The sequence below is a fragment of the Branchiostoma lanceolatum genome, chromosome 14 (genome assembly GCF_035083965.1).
Source record: "Branchiostoma lanceolatum isolate klBraLanc5 chromosome 14, klBraLanc5.hap2, whole genome shotgun sequence".
Taxonomy (NCBI): Eukaryota; Metazoa; Chordata; class Leptocardii; order Amphioxiformes; family Branchiostomatidae; genus Branchiostoma; species Branchiostoma lanceolatum.
Window position 1 is genome coordinate 5,378,560 of NC_089735.1, and position 23,851 is coordinate 5,402,410.

The following is a 23,851-nucleotide window of genomic DNA, read 5'->3' on the forward strand; positions in this document are numbered from 1 at the left end:
CTTACTTTTCGTTTTGCCAACAATATTTAGTCTCTACCAGACTAACCGCGCCGGCTATAGGGAGAACATTTGCCGGGGGACTTTGGCCATGGAGGGTAATATTCGCAGCCGCAGTTAGGGTTGCAATATTGGACCCTCTCTCTGTAGCCGACTCCCTTCATACAATTGACTCTATTTGGCCAATTTCTTCTATTTTCCCAGCGACCCGCGGAGGCTGGTAGAGCCTTAACAATATTAACGTTACTGCGATCAAATGACGACTTTTGACATGTCATCACACACGTGAAGACAAACAAACGTATCCAAAAATATAACCTAACCGGAGGTAACTGGCAAATAACAAGATCATCTGTCGGACGTTCTGTTTAGACATTTCAGGGCAATAAAGTCAAAGAAATCACTAAATTAGCCTCCATAGCATGCTCTCTGGGCCTTATTTGGGACTTTTGCAGATGATTTCTTTTTACAATTATGGTTACGGGCTTGCTGGCTACACAAAGGACCCGGTAGAAAAGTCATCTGCAAAGGCCAGAGACCCTACTATAGAGGCTAACTGAAGTATTTTTCATGATTTTTTTCTTTTAATTTTTCCATTTTTGATATTGGCGTCAGTTCACTAATAAGTAGTCTTTATAGCCATCTAAAATATTGCGCGCATCCAAGACGCGTTTGCATTTTATGTTTAGTATCAATGCACAACGTTAACCTGCCCTTAAATGTAAAATGGATGGTCCTAACCAGGTGACATGCCGCAGCATTCCCCAGCTGGCCATCACGTGTTTCCCGTGAACCCACCACTTACACATCCTGACGTGGGCAGACAGCTCCAGGCGGTTTCAGAGGCACAGTTCGGAACTCTTTCCGCATCACACGGTCTCCAACCGTTGAAACTTGCCTCTCAAGCTACCAGCCGACATTTACAGCGGAGTCGCTCCTCGTCTCGTTCCAGGTACTGTACGTTCTTTTGCGCCAGTTTCTCGGGGTCATGGAAAGTTAAGGGATGCGTCACTTACTGGCTAACTCTTGCTGAAATTAATCGTGCCGGGAGCCTTCCCTTTTATACAGAAAACGAGGTACATGTATTTTGGATTGAATGGTATCATGTCACAATATGTGACCCACTGCAAAGGGTCTCACTGGAAATAGCAGTATTTTAGAGATAGTACGAATAAATAATCTTAGCAATTGCCATTTGCATATTGTCCTGTAAATCCAAGATCTCTGCGAATAAGCCATTCCACGGTTTGAGCTGCGCATGAGCAGTATAATACATTGTGGGTAATATCTCAATAACCGACAACCGGCGTATTGTATGTAGCCTGGAATCCAACCTTATTGACTTAAGTCCGCTCCCCGCCTTGGGCTATATTGTATGGACCTTTATCTCGATTTTGTCCAGATACATACGAGTCTTAAACTGCATATTTCTCATGACGTAAGTAACCGAATTTTCCACAGGTGAAAACGACCATGCAGACTCGAGTGTATGTCCTCCTCTTGTGCGCCATGCTGTGCAGTGGCCTGGAAAGGTGAGAATACTGAACATCTTAGCAGTAGCTAATTTAGGCTTTGGAAATTTTCTTACCCTCTTTTCGTACAATCAGCTAACGCTGTACGAAATGATTTAGGGCCATAATGTTTCGTTTGCAATATTGAAGCATTTCGACATACTACAAAATTCGCACTTTTATCTATTTATCATCTGTTTTTGACATTAAGTGGATCATCAAATTTTCGACATAAGATGAAAAATGAGAAAAGCCCTTTCACTGATCCAAATGCACATGCGCGGGTCAAAGTTGACTTATAAACAGTTTTTGTCTCATCTATGCTCTGTTCATGCCAGATACATATACATAACAGTTACATGAACATGGCCTCCTTCGGTCGGTTTGCATAACAATGTCGAGTTTTGTTTATCTCTCAGAGGCCTTCGCCTTTGATCTGTGCATGCGCGGTTGGATCCGCGAATTGATTCACTGTTTTAATTGCGCTACCATGAGTTCACTTAGATCTTTGATACAGTCAAGAAATCCATCATGATGTCCGTAAATGTGTTGACCCTACATTCAGGATTCAGCTATGGAAGACTGGTTCCTTCCAGCGCCATACAAACGCTACTTCTAACGCTGTTTCAAACGACATCGTACTAACGGATCCAGAACCTCCCAACGGTACAACCCCAGAGAGCCTGAAGAACTTCATGGACGTAAGTTCAACTAGCAGCGCGAGATAGGACACTGAAAAAAGAAGACAAGCAGAAATGGCAGACCTCCCCCCTTCAGAGACATACAGATATTAGATCGCTTTAAAGTTTCGCCATTTCGTTTCATGTTTTCGTTCAACTCTTTGTCTGCCGGATACATGTGTGTGATACCATAAAACTGATGACTTTCAGGTCCAGTACTACGGAGTGATCTCCCTCGGAACCCCGCCTCAGAGCTTCAACGTCATTTTTGACACCGGCTCTTCCAATTTGTGGGTGCCGTCGGTCAAGTGTGAGGGTGCCGCGTGTGGTAAGATACCACATTTAAGCTCCATTTGCAATAAAAGAGAATAGTACAGGAGCAGAAAATAAATCAGCGCTGCCAAATAATTGCTAGGAAATAAATTTTAGAACAAGTTGAAAGAGGGATGTGGGTGGAAATTAAAACCAAAAACAAGTACTTATGTATGTATTTGACAGTTTTGCGTCTATCTAAGATTCTTACTCGATTATTTTGTCTGAGTTGCCTTGCAACATTGCCATCGCTTTTCACCGGCCAAGTCCGTTATATTCATGACATGGTGTTATTCTGCTGTATATTACGACACGATTGTTCTTTATCCCAGCTAACCATCAAAGGTACAACCACAGCAGGTCCCTGACCTACCAGGCGGACGGACGGCCGCTCAAGATCACATACGGCAGCGGTAGTCTGTCAGGCTTCCTCAGTCAAGACGTGATCACGGTTAGCCATGGAACGTCTCACTCCTCTTATAGATCAAACCTTTCAGAGTATTTTTTTTAGGGTAGAGAGTGTAGGAGCCCCCGGTAATAGGATGGCACCCAGGCTAGGAATAGATGGGGAGGACAGAAACGTGATCGGTATGATCAACTATGAAAAGTACTTTTTTCAGTTCACTTAAAACCAACTACTGTAGACTTCTCAGGCTATTTACAAATTAACAGTCATGCAGCATTAGTATTCTAAATTATTATTCATGATTGATAAAAACTTAAAACAGATAGGTTCAGAGAAGATTAGCTTGGGTTCACAGATTTGGTGATGGTCTGCAAAAAAGGACAGTAACCAGGCTGGTGATTGGTGTTTTCACTGTAGATCTGATCCTCCAATGCCTCACCTCCCAACCCTACCCAGATTGGCTCCATGGTCATTAAGAACCAGACGTTCGGAGAAGCTACCAATGAACCTGGCTCGGCATTCGCCACCGGTAAATTCGACGGTATCCTGGGTCTGGCCTACCCGCAGATCGCCGTGGACCACATCCGGCCCGTGTTTGACATGATTATGGACCAAAAACTGGTGGACAAGAACGTCTTCTCCTTTTACCTGGACAGGTGTGTTACAAATAAGATCACTACCTCCAACAGTATACCTGCCGTCAATCTAGTGGCTCTTCAAAGTCAAGATTTTAACTTTGTTCACCTGCATTAAGATAACAACATACGTTACATGTCTATAAAAACGCCTTAAGTTGTAGACTTTCTAGTAGTTACTTTGAAAGTATGCTCGGACCTGGACTAGACATGTTAACATCCGTCGCTGAACTTGGAAACGCCCGCTAACTCGTCGATTCCCTGTGCGTCAAGTTCCTTGAGAGCCATCCTGGGGAAAGACAGCTCGAAAAGCCCAATATATATATGTTTAGTATTGGGACATACCGATTCCTGATGGCACAAAATATCAGTCGAGTAGCCGTCAACACGGCGCGAGTTACAAAAAGCGGGAGAGCCCTGACGGACTTAGTAAAACGAGTAAAAACTTGACTTTGGGGTATATCTAACATTGGCCCGACTTACACACAAGTTTTCGGAGTCGACTCGGGGCTTTGTATGAGGAGCTTTAGGCTGCTCAACTTGAGCTTTCCGACTAGAAAACGCTTCTTAGGTAGCCTAGGCCTAGGATTCTCCTTGCACAGTCCTGAGTTGTCTCCATGTCGACTCAAAAGTTCAGTCGGCTTTTCAATTTTGAGTTTAGCCCCGTTTTAATACCACCTGCTCTCCACAGAGACCCCTCGGCGAACAAAGGGGGAGAGCTGCTACTGGGCGGCTCCGACCCCGCCTACTACACGGGCAACTTCACCTACATACCCGTGTCATTCCAGGGGTACTGGCAGCTGAACATGGACGGGTAAGCAAACTATTCAAACTACAGGTTTACACTGAAGATGGTAACATCCTTGCAGTTTAACGTCTTAAATGTCTCTATTCGGTAACATTTACGACGGAAGAGTCGTTATGTTGTAACTTGTAAGCATAAGATTTTGAAAGCTTTTGATATGGACTTCGACAGCCATAAAAAACTTACATACATAGTTACTGGGTACATAATGGACTATTTGATCCCACCAGCGTACATGTCGGTGACCTAAAGCTCTGTGCAGGAGGGTGTCAGGTTATCGTGGACACGGGCACCTCTCTGATCACCGGACCATCAGAGGAGATAGCCAAGCTCCAGGCCGCCGTAGGATCACGGCAGATCAACCCTGGACAGGTTTGTTACTAAAATATATGAGCTAGAATTTTGTCATGCTTTACCTCTTAGTATTGAGGAATATTTATCAGCTTGTCAATAAAAAAACAAAGACACTAAGCGAGCTCTAGCCACGATTCATTCATTGATTAGCTCGCTTTATTGAATATATCAACAAGTTTTGTTTTCCACTGTGCCTACTCGAACAATATTGCTACCCTTACAGTACTTGGTAGACTGTGGAAAACTGGACAGCCTTCCCGTTGTGTCGTTCCGGCTCGGTGACAAGTTGTTCAACCTAACAGGACAGCAGTACACCGTTAAGGTAACCGCGTTTTTACCATCATTTGCGAAAGCTAGGACTGTATTATTTTTGATTCGGAGTTTGACAAAGCTATTTGTATTTCTTTTACATTTTGTTGGGTGCATTTGGGTGCATCAGACACTGCTACATGGATATTTAGTTTCTTTAAACACTATGTTATGATGTAGTCGAGTTTGTAATACTGGTAAACTATAAAACATTCATGTCAATGTGTAACCGTTAGAAAACTAATTATGAAGTCAGGTTTGAAAACATAATTGAGAGTTTCGTCTCTTGTGAAGAATTGAAAGACACCAACAGAACAAAAACTGTGAGCCCTCAGCAAAAAAGAAAGAAGGGGTATTTGAAGAGAGAAGTCAAATCGTTCAAACCGCAACCTCTATTCTTTTTGTTGTTGTTATTGTTATTGATGTTGTTGTTATTGTTGTTCAGGAGCAAGCCAACCCAACCATCCAGGTCTGTCTGGTGGGGTTCATGCCTATGGACATCCCCAACCCAAGGGGACCGCTATGGATCCTGGGAGATGTCTTCATCGGCCAGTATTACACCGAGTTCGACCGAGGGAACAATCGGGTCGGCTTCGCTCGGGCCAAGTAGTTCACGAACCTCGTACCCAGGGCACTGTATGATTTGTTACGAGATTCTAGTTTTTGTACCTAGTTGTGTGAGGTCTATGGCCTTACGTCAAATAATGCATTAAGATTATGGAACAATATAGATTGGAACTGAAGCTTGAGCAAGCACATATCCACTAGTTTACTCAATGTTTAGGACACTGTACAGTGCACATGACTGTAGGGTCTTCACAATATGTTGTGTATCAGGGCGTATATCTGCTCCATGTCTGAGAAATAAACACTTTATTGGAGAAATGTTTGTATCTTCCCGTGCCTGTTGTTATTAACGGTTGAGTTGACTCAGTTATTCAAGCTGTTCCCCCGCCGAGAGGCCATGTTATACAAGGGTCTGGGAACATTGGCAAGGCTTCGAGTGACTACACCGTGTACACGTACACATTGTTAAGGAATGGCAAAGAGTCGAAGAGACGAAAATGTTCGATTTGTCTTGCTATCGTAATACAGGATGCAATTCAAAATTGTTTCAGAAAACGCGTTACGTTAACGTTACCCTCCAAACAGTGTTCACAAGATGAGGGAAAAAAATCTCGGCAATCTTTGATATCTCCCACGGCCTCAGCCAATCCTTTAATACTGAATTGAAATGGTTATGTTTTTGCAAGCAATAATGTTGTATTTAGTTGTTGTTACAACGCATGACAAGAAGCAAGAAACCAACCATTCAAGGCCATGACTTGTTTTATTGGAACAGATTTAGGCTGCTCATAAAATGACGGGTTAGTATGACTTTGAGAAGTGTGCACCCCCCCTTCCGTTACTTAACTTCTGCATAATCAATTCGTCGAGTGCACACCCACGTGAAATGTCGTCATTGTTTTTTTTCCAAAAAAGGTAATACACCGAGAATCACGTGATTCTCCATCCAATGATCACTGAGTGTCCACTAGCAGTTCTCAGTCTTGTGACGTAGGCGTAGTGCAGCCACATTTCCACCTGTTACTTCTGCCCGGTAAGCTGTGTTCTTGCGACACCAAGACTCTCCACCGATCAACATGGCTTTCTCGTGGATGCTTTTCTGCTCCTTGATGGTGGTGATTGCTGGAACCCCCGGTGAGTTGGAGAACATGTTTTGATCTAACTTTATCAGTTATCGAATTCATGTCATGGATCGAAAAACAGCTGCGTCATTCCCACTGAATCAGTTATCAAGGGCAGTCTTGCATGAGGAACTTTTCAAAATCACTGCGTCGGAAGGGCTAACGTTTTTTTGGATTTCAGCAGAATTCTGTCCCTCAGCAGAATTGAAAACATCTGGTAAATCTGTCATGTTGGACACGAAATTTCATGGCTAAATGGGGGAGGGGTCGGTAAAATATATGGCGAATTTATTATCGTAAACCATTCAAGGACGTAGATACGTCCTCTGGAAGAACAGACAATAAAGTACAGTTGATATGAATGGATTCTACTGAAAGAAGCTTCTGTGTGTCACGGAATGAAGAGACATTTCAGTACTTTTCTACGTTAAATTTGTGTTGTATAAGTTATGACAGAATGACATCAGCAGAAAAACGTGGGGAAAAAACTGACTAGATAAATCTGCCACTCCAAACAACCTGGGCGGAAGACGATCAGGTTGTGACGTAGTGGCGTGGGAGGGGCACTGGTCATATGATAGTGTGTTTGGATAGCATCACCAAGCAAACCTGTACTCTACAAGCAGAGGAATGGGTCCGGTTGGTTTTTGACGTGTTTTAAGCGTTTTTGTCGGGCTTTCTATTTTGTCCTGTTTTCTTTATGTCACCAACCCACAAAGAAACCTGGACAAACTAAAAAGCCCGACAAAAACGTCTAAAAACACGTCAAAAATCATCCTGACCCATTCCTCTACAGGCCTGAACATTCTAGATAGTTTAGCAAGCAACCTCGCTCTCATTTCTCGTCAAGTGATAAGCGCATGCTCACTGAATCGAACCTGTATGTTTTCTTGATATGTACTATTCTTCTAATTTTCTTTCAGTGAGTGGGTCTCCGTCAAATGGATCCGACAAGATAGAGGTAAGGTATCGCTGTATGCAAAGGTGTTCCGATCACTGTGGTACAAGTAATAATCATTTGAGCCTGTGGTTGTTGTACGTTGAATATTCTCATAGCAAGCAAAACATTTCATGCCATAATCATAGTCATAGACTAGTACTGATAGGCATCTTTCCAAACTGCCCTTAGAATGTACCATGCCTATCCAGCATTATATTGCATAACGATCTTCCTCGTGGTTGTGCCTCCGTGGAACTCGTGTGTACTAACGTTAGTATCTGTACATATATATGTACATCATCACGGTGGACTTAGAATAAAATCACAGGAGAAGCTATCTGGATCTCAACATGTACTAGTATTAACCCATGCGGTTCACAAACAGATATATTCCCACCTTACCATCGTTTGTTGATCTAACATTACCCCTTTGTCCGCAGTGCTTCGCTACGGTGGAGATGGTCCGTGCGTACCTCATGAAGGATTCCACGCAGCAGTTCGTCTCTTCCGCTCTGAAGAAGGGCTGCCTCAGCGTCTACTCTAAGGACAAGGATGTGTCGGATATACATGCTTTTGTTAGTTTGATTGTTTTGCTTTACTCTTAATGTGCCCAAACAGCGTTTTCAGTACCACGGACATAGCCTGGATGTAGCAAACATATAATAATATTTAGTACCATTGGACATACCTGGATGTAGTAAACATATAATAATATTTAGTACCATTGGACATACCTGGATGTAGTAAACATATAATAATATTTAGTACCATTGGACATACCTGGATGTAGTAAACATATTACAATATTCAGTACAATGGACATACCTGGATGTAGTAAACATATTACAATATTCAGTACAATGGACATACCTGGATGTAGTAAACATATAACGATATGCAGTACAGTTGGACATAACCTGGATGTAGCAAACATATAATGATATTCAGCACCATTGGACATAGCCTGGATGTAGCAAACATATAACAATATTCAGTACAATGAGCATACACTGGATGTAGCAAACATACAATGATATTTAGTACCATTGGACATAACCTGGATGTAGCAAACATATAATGATATTCAGCACCATTGGATCTAGCCTGGATGTAGCAAACATACAATGATATTTAGTACCATTGGATCTAGCCTGGATGTAGCAAACATATAATGATATTCAGCACCATTGGACATAACCTAGATGTAGCAAACATATAATGATATTCAGTACAATGAGCAAAGACTGGATGTAGCAAACATATAATGATATTCAGCACCATTGGACCTAGCCTGGATGTAGCAAACATATAACGATATTCAGTACAATTGGACCTAGCCTGGATGTAGCAAACATATAACGATATTCAGCACCATTGGACATAGCCTGGATGTAGCAAACATGTAATAATATTCAGTACAATGAGCAAAGACTGGATGTAGCAAACATATATTGATATTTGGTACCATTGGACATAACAATGACAATGACAATGACAATGAGCAAAGACTGGATGTACCAAACGTATAATGATATTCAGCATAATGAACATAGTGTGGATGCCGACTGATTGTTTTTTAATGGACAATTTAGTTGTATTTTTTACCGAATGTAGTTTTTCCCCCCGTACAGTGTGATCAGGGGGTGAAGGTAGCCATGTCCGACATAAATAACTTCGCTAACAGCAAGCTGCAGCCTAAGGAGATATGTCACCTCCGCAACTATACAGGTACAACAGAACAAAATGTATATCCCATCTTATATAATGCATGTAAATAGTTGCTTTGGCCGTGTCTTAAGATCTTTGTGACCATTTCATTCAGCTGAGCTTTCCTTAGTTTTGCTACAATGGAGTCGTGTTAGCACTCCATGTCATTGCTGATTATCTTGGTCTTTTAGAGATGTGTCACTACGTAGCGTAGCGTCAGTAAAACCGCCAATTCGTTTGATAAATAATGATAGTGATAATGTAGTAATGTTCACGAACCAGTTTAGCTCACTGAAGACCTATTCTTCCACTGGTCATGACAGAGAAGACAAACACTATGTACAGTATTTACAGGTTCATTGTACCGGGAAAATTCCCCTAGCTCTTTTCGACAAACACAATGAACAGTGGACCACGGCTTAACGTCCCGTCCTAAGAACGTGCTAATAGCGTGCATGTCGGGTGAGCGGCACAGCCAGGATAACCTCCTGTATTTGTTTGCAGGCAATGAGGTCACCAAGGAAGTTCTGCAGGATACATTTGTAAGTTGACACCGTTTAATACTTCGTGTTTCTCTTAATTTATTTCTGGGGGGGGGGGCACTCCATGCATATTTCCTAAGCTGATACCATTTCTTGTCTATTTCGCTTTCATGCAAACAGGGAGGTGTCATCTGCCGCACTGCCGTGTCCTTCTTCGGTTACGTGCTGGAGAATCATGGCGTAAGTTACAGTTTTGTTAGTGTGTGTTAAGCACTTGTATGGGACAGCAAGGATGGAGATGCTCATTCCGAATGTGCTAGCCTGCTTAATCGATCACTAATCGGTTACAGATGTCTGGTGTCTCTGTCATAGGGCCACCAGTGGATAGCCCGCCTTCCTGTTATTATAGCTAAAACATCTTGCACCCTCTAAATGTGCTCACGACAGGATAGATGTCTATATTCGCAAACTATTCAAGTCTCTTTTACTCCACAGGACGGCCGCAATATCAATCTCCTCGCTTTTCATGTATCTTGCTCACCAAAAACAGCAAACAAATAACAAACAAAAATGAACAGAAAAGGCAAACTTCGCCGGGCTTGGAATTGGATCTCTAAATGACTTGATATACTACATTTTCTTTACTGGCATAGGGCCTGATCGCCAACGCCACCACCGGCATCTGCAACTACATCCCGCTGCCTTCGTTCCAGTCCCCGGTAAGTATCACTAACCTCTCTTATCACACCCAGCAGCAGAAACTCACAATTTCCCTTAAGTATGTAGGGGTTAACGGAGACTTATAGTCTCTACCAGACTCCATAGGTCGTTGGGAAAATCGTAGAAATTGACCAAAAAGACAGATAAATAACATGCTCTCTACTTTTGACCGGTTTGAGAGTACAGCATGCGACCTAGCTGTACTCCCAAGCCGACTAACTCCTCTAGCATGTTATCTGTCTATCTGGCCAATTTTTCCAGCGACCTATGAACACTCTTACGTTAGCACAGTGTCAGTAAGCTCAGTGTCAATGCCAAGAGTAGGAAGGGATCTTGTGGTGTTTTGGTAGGCCGGAACAACCTCTACTATTTGTAATGTGTCTTTTCCTCAATCTACAGTGCAAGGATCTTGTCAGCCAGTTCATGATGCAGCTTTTCAAGGGGATCCAGGAGGACGTTTGCCCAATTGCCCTCTGCAATGCCATCCTAGGCAACTAGATGGCGCACTTGACACATGTGGCCAGTACATCATGAACTTGGCAGTAGTTTATGTAAGAGATATGTTAAGAATATGTAAGAGAACACCTTGTTACGCCAATGGCCACAAAGTTGACAAAACGGTGATTCTAAGCGTGTTAGCACACGCATACTATATATTTATTCAATGCTAATACTAGTACTAGTAATTATAAGTCTGAATCGAAGGAAACCGGCGTCAGGTAGTCAAAATGTTATGATACTACTTACCTCTAAGCAAACTATCTAAGGAAACCTTACCTATCTTAGGAATGCGTAAAAATCATCCAATGTATATCTAAGGTGTATACGTAGCGTCTGGTCATTTTTCTTAAAGGGCTGTAAGACTATCATGTAACGTCAACAATATATATCATACTCAGAGGCCCGATAGTAAAAGTATATATTCAACGTTTAACAAGTATTGCAAAATCAACGAAGTTACAAAGTGTATCAAACACGCTCTCTAGCGATAAGGAATATAATTGTCATGCATAGCTATAACAGGTGTAGTGTTCTGATGGAAAGATCTTGTCTGGTGAACGATGTTGTATTTTTCAGAGGATCGAAGCACCATTCTGGACATACAAATTAGATGCGAAAAGCAACCTTTATCTCTCTAAGATATAAGATTGATTGTAATAGATATTGGCGAAAATGGTACCATACTCATTATACTACACGTGTGATATTGGTATTAATTTAGATTTATGCTGCTGGCATAGAAAGCTTATTCTTTTCGACAGCGGATGCTTCGATATAGTACACGTAATAAAACAAGTTCTGTCTCTGCCAGATACATGTATTTGCCTGCGTATTATCTTGCATACGGATCACCTGCGTCTTTACTTTGGGAAAATAGCAGTACCAAGTTAAACCTGAAAAGTCATGTCACCAGTTACAGTAGAATGATAGCGCGGCGACAGTTGCGGCAACATTCAGTTTACGAAGCCATCAATAGCTCACTTAACAGACACGATTGGCCGTATCTCCAAATAATCAATAACTGATACTCCAATGGTTGACACGCAAATCTGCTGTCATCACAGGAAAATGTTTTCTCACGGGCAAAGTCTAAAGATTAGTCTTATCACGTTCCGCACACAGTGGCAGGTCACAAGACACACAGCTAATATGGTTAACTTCGACCCTTATACAGCCACGCACCCAACAACAGGAAGTCACACAGAGCTAGCTGTAGATATACGGCTTCGTAGTTTTTAGTCAGCTGTTGAGTGGAGAATGTATCGGTGGTCAGTTGTCTGCGTTCTTCTCTGTGTGCTGGGACACTGTGGTAAGTCACGGGTAACTAGCGTGGGTTTTCATACTACAAGGTACAGTTAGCTGGCAAACCTTTGTGACCTACATTTTTCGACCCTAAGCTTGACGCAGCGTCACAAGGTAATGGTATGGTATACAGTATACTGCCTCGTTCGTCCAGACCCTTGTAGTGTATGGTGCCACATATATAGGGCAGCAAGCTTCCTTGCTTGCTGTTTCAGTGGCAGGGTATATCTTCACACTTCAGGGAGGCACCTCCTCGAACAACTGACCCCCAGTTTACGTCCCTTCCGAGATGCCCTTCCTAGGATTGAACCGGGGTCTCCCAGTTACGAAACAGCACTATATTTAAAGCATGCACTGCGGGTAGCACAAACCTTAACATGCAAACACTTTTCCTCTATCTTACTGCATTACCACGAGTTTGTCACACATAGGACGGTGTTACAGTTCTATACCAAAATCAATCCGTTTTAGCATCCAATCATCTAATGTCAAATTTACGTAGACGCCCGTTCACGTATGAATCTGCATAGCACAGTTATACTAGTGCTCATGAAGCAGCACGATCTTGTCTATTTACGAAATTTTTCGTCTGTAGCATCTGCGCATGTGCAACCCAGGGAGATCAGCAAACAAGCCTTCTCCATCCACACTAATGAAGTGCAGGATTTGAAGCAGGTAAGGGATTTACAAGGAAAGAAATTACAAAAAGTGACAAATTTGTCGTTTTTACGTGTTCATTGTTGTGTTGGATCACAGTTTAATCTCTAACTCAGTCAGCACTGAATGCCAGGAGAAAACATATTGATAGAATAAAAAAGGTTCCGCGTTGTAATAGTTTCGCGGTACCGGTAGTTTGATGTTGACCTGCGAAATCACGCCAATATTTTCTCAGATCATGGTGCTACCTCAGATATATTTAAGTGGTCGTTATACGTCCTTATCATATATCCTTTTATATGACGTATACTATTAGTATTACGGTTACGTTTCCTAAATGGAGCAAAGAAAAATATATTCAAATCTTGTTGCTGTGCATCATTAAAATGTCAGTACAATTAGACATATTTCATACGTTTTCTTGTTTCTTCCCACCTTTCTGTCAGTGTTTGGAGTGCCTGAGTTTGGGAGAAGCGGTGCGAGCGGAGCTGTCCAAAAGCGCCACCCAGCAGTTCATAATGAAACTGCTGGAGAAGGCATGCATGCTCCTGCCTACAGCCGAAAGCGCCCAGGTGATTAAAGGTCTATTTCCACTAGGATAAACATTTTCGCGTATTTCTGAATAATCAAAAGGAAATTCTATGGTCCTTTAACGGTCAGAAATACATACCGCAAGTATAAACGCAACGATATATATTACTTTCTAAGACTAAGAGAAAGAAAATCAGCCGCCCCCATACTGACATTAAATAGCATTGGGACGTTCACGCTAAAATCATTATCGAACTACTTAGATTAAGATGATCTTTGAAATACGTTCTTACTTCCACACTGTTTCTTTTGGGAGCACACTTCAATGTAAACGCACATGACATAAATTTGTATTGCATTGATTAATTTGCAAGATTTCCTCTTCGGCAGCGGTCTGTAGATGCCCTCTCAGTAACATATCTATGCATCCCCCACCCCCGATTGGATGTGACACACATGTGTTATTCTCTCCTATTATCAAAGTGCCTCCCTTGATCTACTGGCACGCCTTGAGGAAGGTACAGGCGACTTTAGGGTCCAGGGTTTGCGAGTTCACATACAACGATTTATATCCCTGTCTTTCCCCGCAGTGTTTGAGCACGCTTGATAACGTAGGCCCGATGTTCATGGCGTACTTGATTGAAAAGCTGGAGCCGGCAGCAGTCTGTCGGGACTTGGGTATCTGTGACGCTTCAGGTGAGGCTGGAGACATTTGAAACAGATGCCGTCCTTTTTTTTTTTTTTTTTTGCTCCTCGAAGGGTTGTATACACGCTCAAGTGTGCATATCTTTCGTGTCAATCAGTGAAGCGTTAAGTAATTTGCAGGTTTCGTGGTCTTGCCAGGGATGTGTACTGCCAGTACTGTTACTCATGCAAGCAATGTATCCGAGCAACAAGCTGATAACTACTGAACACATATATTTCTAATTTCTTCCCACTTAGGAAGTGCGCTGGCTAGAAAACACAGTAATAACTTCAAGGTGAGTTAAGAACGATTGTTTTGTTCCATATGTACCAATTCAATTTATGTATCAACAACCATAGTAAGGGGACAAACCATTGTAGATCAATTACAAAGATAAGAATATGTAGCCATAAATTGAACATTGAAGCTGGAAGGTATCGTAAAATTCCCCGTGATCAAAGGTTTTGTCCATTCTGCCCAAATGAGATTGAAGATGAACGTCACTTAATCATGAAGTGTCCAAGATATGAGGATAAACGCTCAAAGCCATTCACTTTTATCTCCGCTTGTTCAAATGAATCAATGCGCTCCGTTCTGTCGATAGATTCAATTACATACTCGGAGGTGATCATCTCTACTGTGTACTGATAGGTATATACATCAAAGAATGTTTGGACATTAGAACAAGCAATGTATAAGTATATGACATGTGATATTTCGATATGTTGCTCTATCCCATATGATTGTGTGTAATCAAACTCATTTGTATGCACCTATTCGTTTGTATGTATGTATGTATGTATGTATGTATGTATGTATGTATGTAGTAGACCTTACGAAAGTCGCTGTGCTTTTGTTGTGTCAATAAAGATCTTGTATAATCACGCGGGTTGCTGTTTCAAACAGTGAACGTATGTTTGCAAGTCGAGGCATATTTATATAAAAACGAGTACGTGTGTTGAAAACCCACTAATTACAGTCTTCCTCTGCTTCCCAAAAAAAGTCAAACCCAAAACATTGTATTCCGTAGCAGTTCTTATTAAAATAGCCCGTTGTCCCACTTCTCACCATTGTTATGCTGCACTATCTGTATGATTTTTCCAAATACTGTTACATGTTGCAATATTAGTCGCCTCGGGCAAAAACTCGTCACTGTAAGTGAAACGCGCCATTCTTGTAAAATCTTGAAGATTTAATTTTTCTCCCATATCCGTGTCCTGTCAGGGCACGAACGTGACGATTGAGTGCCACCTGTGTGAGATGCTGGTCAGCGCTGTGAAGGACGAGGTGGACAGTTATCAGGTTAGTTGAAGTCATACATACTAAGGACATCCACCCGTTTTTGATTGTGAATATATAGATATATTCATACAGGCGTCAAATAGAGATTTACTTTGTATCATTTAACAGCTCAGCTTTGCCCTTTCTGTGGGGTTCTGACATACAGAAGAAGAAGTTAATTGCGCGACAATTGTAGCTGGTACAATGTATGGCAACTTACGTACATGAAAATTAAACTACATGTATTGCTAATTGTTGACAAATATAGAGAACTAATCTAATCTATGACTGGCAGTAAAATAGTCTATAGAGTAATGTACATGCTTACACTCTAGAATACAATATGTTGGTAACAGTATGCTGTGTCAGGAATGTATGATATTGTCTCGTTTTTGCACAGAGTTATATACAAAATTAACAGATAGATCACTTTGTGGCTCAATCTGAACCCCCCCCCCCTCCCCTCTTACAGTGGTACATCAAGGGCTTCATGGATGACTTCTGTGCGCGCCTGCCGGTGATCGTGCAGCCCGAGGTACGTCTTATCGTTATTACCTCCTTAAAAAATGGAGGTTATATTTTCAACATCAGCGTTCGTGTGTGTGTGTGTGTGTGTGTGTGTGTGTGTGTGTGTGAGTGTATGTGTTCATGTGTGCATGTGTTCATGTGTGTGTGTGTGTGTGTGTCTCTCTGTGTGTGTGTGTATGTGTGTGTCTGTGTGTGTGTGTGTGTGTGTGTGTGTGTGTGTGTGTGTGTGAAATCTCCCCAGTCATCTTGTGTGCCAGATCTAAGACTAATTGGAATTAAGATGCGAGTAATTTTCCCAGAATTTCACGATGAGAGGCATGAATGGTAGATCATATTCTATACTGCTTTCACAGAAGTGGACGACGAGACTAATACTTCTCCATGTTTTGTCCCCAGTGTCAGAAGATGGTGGACGAGAAGTACCCTGACGTCGTGAAGATTATAGACCAAATCCTGGACCCTCAAGTCGCCTGTACCGCCCTCAAGGCGTGTCAGTAGAACGAGGGAGGCACTTTGATAATACGAGAGAACATGACACATGTGCAAACGAAATTCAATGGGGTGGGGTGCACAAGGGCTTAGAGGGCATCTACAGACCGCTGGCGATGAGGAGTATTAGAAAGAGAGACGTGTTACTCACTGTAATCCCTATCTCAAGATATCACTGACATGTTCCTAAAGCTGGGTATCTAAATACAATGTAAAACTGGAGACCAGCGTTTGCAGTTGAAAATACATACAAACTTACGTTGAAGTGATCTCAGCCTTTCTTTCTCCAATTGTCTCAACTAGAAATGATGTACTATGTCTACAAATACATGATTGATTGATTAGCATTCAGACGTACTCTGTCAAGCACATGCATAGATCAACAGGATTAGAATATCCCTAATTCTTTTGCGTTGACCATCAAGTTTCTTGCTCACGGGAAGGAGTGCTGGAATCGCGATTTAGTCAGGATAGTCTTCTATGACTGTTAAGTAATTTTGACCCCCCCCCCCCCCCCCACCCCCCTTTTTTGCTTTCACCAGCGAAATATATTCATTGAGCGACTGCAAACGGTTGGTTCTGACTCTTCGGAATTGCCACACGTCCAGCGCAAGTTTTCTTGTTGACGTTTTCCAGCGAGAATAAAGTCGGTAGGTGTCGTTGCAAACGAGCGAGGTCGTTGCCACACACCACACAAAGGCCATTGTTTGAACAAGAATGAAGAATTCTGTTTCACAGTACGAGCAAATACCTGGAAAAGAAATCTCCGTTGTAATGGGGTTCAAGAATTTTTGTAACCCCCTTTTTACCCACTTCAAAAGGCGATTATTATGTTGTTTTTCTTCCGGCCAGGTGTGGATATAAATCTCCAAAGATTTGAACGCACACCTGCACCGCGTGGTCCTGCTGTCGTCTGCGTTGTCATGGGAACGAAATAAGGGGTCCTTTGAACATTTTATAAACGCTAGGACTAAAAAGATTTCTTTGCTAAATTTCCCGTTACAAATCCATGAAATGTTTCTTCTTGACAGAGATTAGTATCATTAGATACAGTAGTTGTCTTTGAGGTTCGCCATTTTGATTTGGGACTTAGTGAAACGATTCATAACTTTTCTGTTTCCCATATAGTCTTAGTTATGGACAGAAAAAGTTTGATTATGGGGAATCATCTTCTCTAGAGGTGTAATTTTATCTACAACAAAAACACTAAATTTAGTGTGATCCGGCTGGAAGTTGTTAACACAGGGATAGAGGTCATCCAAATAGGGCATGACCGGTCATTGGTCCGTAAGAAAGGCAAAATTAGAAAGAAAAAAAAAACGAAGTACTTATCCATTCTGCAATTGCCGAGTGAAATAATTGGTGGTATTCTCCCTTTTCGGGGTATGGCTCAAGTGTTCCCCTGGCTTTGATTTTATTGAATCGCATCCAAAAACAGATCTATTCCATTCAAAGAACGCGGTTACATAAGCAATATAGACCTGTATGACGTGACTTCTGAAAGCCTATTTCAAGTGTAGTCTAAAAATACCATTTTCAATCGCTCTTTATGTTGCATGCTCTATGTTTAAAGGCTTCAGGATTTAGCAGTGACGTAAATAGTACAATAACAACTTGTATGTAAGGCAAATTAGAAGATATGAAGGATGCGGGACTATTATCAGATTAGTTATGTGGATGAGAAACGTTGAGTAGACACATTGGATATACCAAGGAGGTTAAAATCAGGAACCCCGTTGGAGCTGCGCCCTCTTGTGGCCAACATTACAAGTGCAACTTTTCCATTTTGGTCCTGTCTTTTCCTGTTGATGGAACCTCTTTGTACGGTACGTAACGCCACGCCACAATACATATGACCGCATATTTACTTGACTTTTCTACAATCATCGCTCAAGTCTTCTTGCACGCCGGGGGTTACATGAAGAATGCCATCTAAAATCTATCTCTACGAATATAGTTTTGCAAACGTATAGCTCACATAGCCTACCACTGAGAGTCGCGTTGAGATGGTCACCGTAGGGTCAAAAGATCGAGAGGAAGACCGAGGGAGACGTGGAGACGCAGTGTGGAGAGAGAGGTAAAGAGAAGAGGCTTCTCCCTGAACGAGGCTCCCAGTATTGCGGCAGACCGGTGAAGATGGAGGGACTTCCTAAAGCCTCATGCGCCACATGGCTCAGAAGAGGATTGAGTGAGTGAGTGATAGCTCATGCGAAGTCTTGAAGAAAAGTCATTTTCCATCAAAGCTATCTACCACTCAAAAATCACGACTATAGCATGTCCGGAACCGGAATTTCTGCTGCAGTAAAGTACAAAGCCACCAGGAGGCCCCGTCGAACTTGACCTTCGTCTACAAAAGGATGTTTAATCCTTGGTTTTCCCGACCCCTATCCACATTCTAAATACCATAAGGATCCATAGTATTACATACACGTACACAGCTTCTCGAGGTAAGCTGTCTACAACAAACACACACCGCCGGCACCCAAAAAAAATTGTTTTTGGGTGAAGGTAAAAATCTATTTGAAAGCCATTGCTCTGGAATTGAGCACAAATGGTGATCACGTGTACAGGCAGCGTTGATGACCATACTTCAGCCGTAATACCCATCTTGAGCAGGTATTGTTCTGGGTAAGAAGGCAGCCGAGCCTTATCGGAAGTCTTGTCTTTAGCTTGCATGCTTGAGGTGCGGAAAACCCTTTGGTTTAGGATGAATTCATATAAATATCCCCCAGCTGTAAACATAGCACGACGTTCGTGATAACTTCTGTCCACCCGATAATTACTCGAGGCCAGCTGGGCGGCCTTGAGGGAGAGGATGCAGTGCGAAAGTGATGACGGTGAATAGTTTGCTGTTGTTCTTCTGCTTAGTTCGCGATATTGCTGTTGATAACTATATTCAGTATGTAACGTGCTTGCTTGCTTGCTAAATCCGCCCATGTGTACAACATAGACTATACAGTATCACCCTAATAATTGTGGATGTATAGGCTAAAAACATACTCTTCGAATGGTGTCTTAGTCTCTACTAATAAAGTGCGACAAATGCCATCCGACGAAGGTGACCGCGTCTTCACACAGGTTCCATAATTACTGTTTACTTAACTTTCTGGAATATTTCTCATTCCACAAAAGCAACACTCTAAAAACACTAATCACAGGTGTTGACATCTGTTTGACACTAGTAAACAAAGTGGGCATATTTCTCAGGTTATGTTCGTACCTGGGCATTTTAAGTCGCTACGAGCAGGACACTTTTGGTCGCATTTCAAAAGCTGCTACGTTGCGTATCCAGTTCGAAACATTTTTCAATAAGACACGGTTGAATATGTTTAAGATCTCTTGTTTCCAAAACTATAAATTCACAGTTCTCGTCACGTAGTTGACCGTCACACAAGCAAGGCATGTCGGGACGGTCATGGGCCGTAAGTTTTATGTATCCCATCATGCCATGCAGGGAAAGGATATATCCGGAGTTGACTAGCTAACATGGCTAATGACAGTTTGTTTCAGAAGTATTCAATGTCTATAAAAACGCTTATTGCAAGTACACGACCGAGGGCTAATTACAAGTACATCTATATAGATAGATAAGAATGATAGATAAACTTTATTAAGAACTATAACGTTATGCAAGTATACTTCCTATGTTATATTACATTCTAAAAACATAAATCGAGCTAGTTTTGTTGGGTTTGACTCCTTCTTTTGAGGCAATGGAAGACGAATGGCAAGCCTTCTCGCCGACTGACATCTGACAGACACAGCCCCCCAGACGACTGATGACAATGATATGATATGTAACAGAGCTTTCTTCCCCGGTGCAGACCGCATAATTAACTGGAGACAGTTTCTTTACGCACATCGCACCGGATGATTAGAACGTTCCGGCGGCATGCCACGTGACACGTTACCATGGAGACGAAACCTTCCGTTGCATGGACATATTTGACGGGTTTGGGATTTTTGAGGAATAGTTGCTGCACTCGTCATTATTTCATTTCTATATCTATTTCTACATTTAGATTTAACTGTAGATTCTAAAAACACCCTTTGAAAGAGTTAACGTTATTTATGCTTCCAACCTTTGCTAAAACGTCATATTGTTATCCTTACATTTGAGTAACAGCAACTATATAGAGCACAAGAATAGCTTTGTATACATCACTACGAATAAAAAGATACAATATGGTAAAACTGGTGTCTTCTGGTTAGTTACCGACATTGGGACAACCCCGGTGGATAGCCTTGACCCTGTTATATGGTGGATTTAGTCCGTTGTGCAGTCCGACTGTACCCGTGGGTTATAAATGTTTGTGTTAAGTGTGTTCTCAGTCGAGGTGTCGCCGGGGTCATCACGGGTCACGGGTCCCATGTTAGTTGTCAATTTGTCAACGTCAGTCCTCTCGCCCTTACCTGGGCGCCATGCCTGACCTGGGCGCCAAAACTCACCGCAGGTATGGCCCCGTCACTTGGCACTCTGAGATACTGCAGACCACGTCTGAACAACACAACACGGACAACGATGTCGGAACAGAACACAATCGTCAGATTGTCAGCAGCGACGGATAATTAGTTATAAGGAGTGGTAAAATAGATTTCATGGCGCCAGAGTGAAACATGCGTTATGTCATCTTCCTGAACGTCGGATATGACGCTTTTTTTTTCTCTCTATCGTCTGTTTTGGACAATGGGAGAAACGTGCAGTGTCACAAGGCATTGGGATGAGATTCGTGGCATTAGAAGATACTGTTTTTCAAAATCATGTCAGTTATCATCAGATTGAACGTTAGAAACATATAGTATTGTAACGAATATTTCTGTGGAAAAACACAAGGAATCTAAGAACATTGAGTGAACTGAATCTGTCAAAAATGTTGATTATTTGTTGTTAAAAGGTCCACCGATTTTCAACAGGATGTTAGAAATGAGACAAATATGCAGGTGAGGTAATGTAAATAATACAGCGTCCTCTTGTTTCTCTCTTGTGGCGCCAAAAACTGTCAGAAGACCAATCATACCCTAATGTGACGCACAACAGGCCGGTAGTTGAAACGGAACATTAATTAGTATGTTACAGTTCAGTCGATTATGCGGCAGACAAAAAAAGGTGCGCCTAGTGGTCTACTGTAATAAAGGAAATATTTCCGTCGCTTTTCTTTCTGTATCGAAAGATTAGATGCCCGTATTCTTTTTTTACTGGTTCTCTAGTGGTGTCAACTAAATTTAACAAGAGTTATTCTGTGTTCTTTCTTGACTGTTCTTTTATTTCATTGTCATGTCCAAAGAAATTGTTTTTACCCAACATCTACTGTAAAAAAATCGTCTTCAGCTTGATAATTCATCACTGTAGTTCACTGTATGAGAGACAGTGGCTACCGTATATTTTCCGGTGATATTGTTGTAATTCACGTTGCACAACATTGTACATTTTCATAGTCTCCCGATCAAATCTTTCCCGACTACTGTTTCTGACTCAGCTTCAATGGGCTTGTCACCCCAACAAGGTCCCGTGATATTTATGACTCTCCTAGACTTCCTAAGGTCGGACATCAGTCAAAGTTACGATGCATGATCGTTCCGGACATTGGGTAATAAGTGCCCCCCTCCCCACCCACAAGTTCCGCTGGGCCCTTGACAGATCGTTGACTGTGTGTTTCATGATTATAGGTTAAATCGACTCGCCTTTTCGCCGGGAGCATTTCCTGCGTATCTGGCTAATATAATATCTCCTGTTTACGAAAGGACGGTTGATCGGAATAATGATAGGGTTTGGTCAGGTTAAAAACTGTCATTTACCCTTGAGGACAGACAATGTGGAGTTCTGTTTGTGATAAGCATTTTAGATTTCAAGCTTGTGAAGACCTAACCAATACAAAGATGTGAGGGAACACAAACAAATACATCTTACTAACACACGGTAATACTCAGCTAAAATAAGAAATTGTATAGAATAACGAAATTATGAAAAATTATGACAAGCAATAACGAAAAGCAAGATGAAAGAAAACTAAGAAAAAAAATGCTCTGGGAAGAACAACAAAAGTTAGTTCGGCAGAAGAAAATTTCGCCCACCCTCCTAAACACGACTCTGTATTCTTCATATTCAAGGTGGGTAATGTTTTGATGTTTTGTCTGCTCATAATTTACAGTAAGAATATCTTACACGGATGCTTTTTTATGCTTTTTTTTTCAAAATCTAAATATACAGTAAACCATTGATGGCAATCGGCTGTGCCCACAGCGGAAATGCCCCCATTCTACCGTTACATGAGTAAGAAAACCTTCCTTCGGTAAAGTAAACAATGACAACATCGGCGGCAACAAACGTTGTTGACCTCGCATCCATACGTGTGTGTTGACACACCAAACGAGCTACGTTTCTCGGAAAACAGCGAAATCTTCTCAGACAGACCGTCTGTCTTCTTACACGTCCACACATCAAACAAGAACAAGTACTGTTATCGGTCAGACGTTGACAACTTGCGATTGGTTGCGAATTAGTTGGCATCTAACACGTGACGGATTAGAAAGCCGACGGTTGACAAGGTCTAGGTACGATTGAAAACGATTGAGGACGAAGGTCATTTTATGTCTAGTCGTCCATTTTATGATAATAAAAGAAACTAATTATTTACAAACGTGTACAAAATACCTTCTTAACTCCCTACCTTCCCAACCATGAGGAATTCTAGCAGTTTCTACTACTAACGTTAGTGTTAAAATGGGTGAACCCACATGTCATAGAAGAAGTGGGTAAATTTATCTTCCCTGGCTTCAAAAGAAGAGGTCAAATCTAACGAAACTCCCTTGATGTATACTAGTATGTTAGAATGTAGAAAATCATAGCAAGTGGTTCTCAGTATCATCGCATTTATCATCATTATATCAATATTATATATACTGGCGTTTAGCCTTCGGGTATGTATTTGCAATAAACGTATTACCAAAAATGGACTTGTCGCCAGACGGTATTTCTGATAAAACGTTCAACTCATTTTTGTCTGTTTGGAAGATTTGTTGTTAATATAGTTGGAAACGTATTTAAGGAATGAATGAAAGACCGCTAGTGCTATTGCACATGGTGGTAACTGCGCAGAGGTATAATTACAGTGATATAAGAATGTGGTATTTTACTTCATCTACAAGATCTATATTGTTATTAGCATGTGTAGGTTCAACTTCTTTTCGCTTCTTAAGACTGCTATAAATGTCAGGTTGAGCTTTGATATGATATCTAATCGCATAAGGAATATGGGGTTTGAATATCGAAAACTGGGGAACTACAGTTGCAATATTCATACTGTGTACAATCTGAAGATAAGTTCTATCTA

At 41.6% G+C, this 23,851-nt stretch overlaps 3 protein-coding genes across 4 annotated transcripts; all 3 read left to right on the plus strand.

The window, feature by feature from the left end:
- The first annotated feature begins 758 nt into the window (after nucleotides 1-758).
- Nucleotides 759-5,894, plus strand: LOC136448221 (cathepsin D-like). Of its 2 annotated transcripts, none has more exons than XM_066447489.1 (10): nucleotides 759-954; nucleotides 1,459-1,529; nucleotides 2,074-2,209; nucleotides 2,399-2,516; nucleotides 2,833-2,951; nucleotides 3,363-3,562; nucleotides 4,233-4,355; nucleotides 4,577-4,718; nucleotides 4,924-5,022; nucleotides 5,455-5,894. In XM_066447489.1, the coding sequence occupies exons 2-10, from the start codon at nucleotides 1,471-1,473 to the stop codon at nucleotides 5,617-5,619; spliced, it is 1,161 nt and encodes a 386-aa protein (XP_066303586.1). In that variant the 5' UTR covers nucleotides 759-954; nucleotides 1,459-1,470; the 3' UTR covers nucleotides 5,620-5,894. The 2 variants fall into 2 exon arrangements, with proteins under 2 accessions (XP_066303586.1, XP_066303585.1); XM_066447488.1 differs by having other exon boundaries at nucleotides 759-949.
- Nucleotides 5,895-6,526: 632 nt separating this feature from the next.
- LOC136448222 (uncharacterized) lies at nucleotides 6,527-11,859 on the plus strand. The gene is made up of 8 exons (XM_066447490.1): nucleotides 6,527-6,710; nucleotides 7,621-7,658; nucleotides 8,078-8,212; nucleotides 9,269-9,365; nucleotides 9,849-9,886; nucleotides 10,007-10,066; nucleotides 10,480-10,545; nucleotides 10,946-11,859. The coding sequence occupies exons 1-8, from the start codon at nucleotides 6,653-6,655 to the stop codon at nucleotides 11,042-11,044; spliced, it is 591 nt and encodes a 196-aa protein (XP_066303587.1). The 5' UTR covers nucleotides 6,527-6,652; the 3' UTR covers nucleotides 11,045-11,859.
- A 343-nt stretch (nucleotides 11,860-12,202) lies between these two features.
- Nucleotides 12,203-16,785, plus strand: LOC136448897 (prosaposin-like). The gene is made up of 8 exons (XM_066448596.1): nucleotides 12,203-12,356; nucleotides 12,945-13,024; nucleotides 13,453-13,578; nucleotides 14,128-14,233; nucleotides 14,480-14,517; nucleotides 15,447-15,524; nucleotides 15,976-16,038; nucleotides 16,428-16,785. The coding sequence occupies exons 1-8, from the start codon at nucleotides 12,305-12,307 to the stop codon at nucleotides 16,527-16,529; spliced, it is 645 nt and encodes a 214-aa protein (XP_066304693.1). The 5' UTR covers nucleotides 12,203-12,304; the 3' UTR covers nucleotides 16,530-16,785.
- Nucleotides 16,786-23,851: the final 7,066 nt, after the last annotated feature.

Excerpts from the sequence above, each read along its gene's own strand:
- LOC136448221 (XM_066447489.1), top strand. The coding sequence starts at position 1,471 with ATGCAGACTCGAGTGTATGTCCTCCTCTTGTGCGCCATGCTGTGCAGT. Across the intron at positions 3,563-4,232 it reads TTCTCCTTTTACCTGGACAG|AGACCCCTCGGCGAACAAAG; the intron begins GTGTGTTACAAA and ends TGCTCTCCACAG. Across the intron at positions 5,023-5,454 it reads GACAGCAGTACACCGTTAAG|GAGCAAGCCAACCCAACCAT; the intron begins GTAACCGCGTTT and ends ATTGTTGTTCAG.
- LOC136448222 (XM_066447490.1), top strand. The coding sequence starts at position 6,653 with ATGGCTTTCTCGTGGATGCTTTTCTGCTCCTTGATGGTGGTGATTGCT. Across the intron at positions 9,887-10,006 it reads AAGTTCTGCAGGATACATTT|GGAGGTGTCATCTGCCGCAC; the intron begins GTAAGTTGACAC and ends TCATGCAAACAG. Across the intron at positions 10,067-10,479 it reads ACGTGCTGGAGAATCATGGC|GGCCTGATCGCCAACGCCAC; the intron begins GTAAGTTACAGT and ends TTACTGGCATAG.
- LOC136448897 (XM_066448596.1), top strand. The coding sequence starts at position 12,305 with ATGTATCGGTGGTCAGTTGTCTGCGTTCTTCTCTGTGTGCTGGGACAC. Across the intron at positions 13,025-13,452 it reads AAGTGCAGGATTTGAAGCAG|TGTTTGGAGTGCCTGAGTTT; the intron begins GTAAGGGATTTA and ends CCTTTCTGTCAG. Across the intron at positions 14,234-14,479 it reads GGGTATCTGTGACGCTTCAG|GAAGTGCGCTGGCTAGAAAA; the intron begins GTGAGGCTGGAG and ends CTTCCCACTTAG.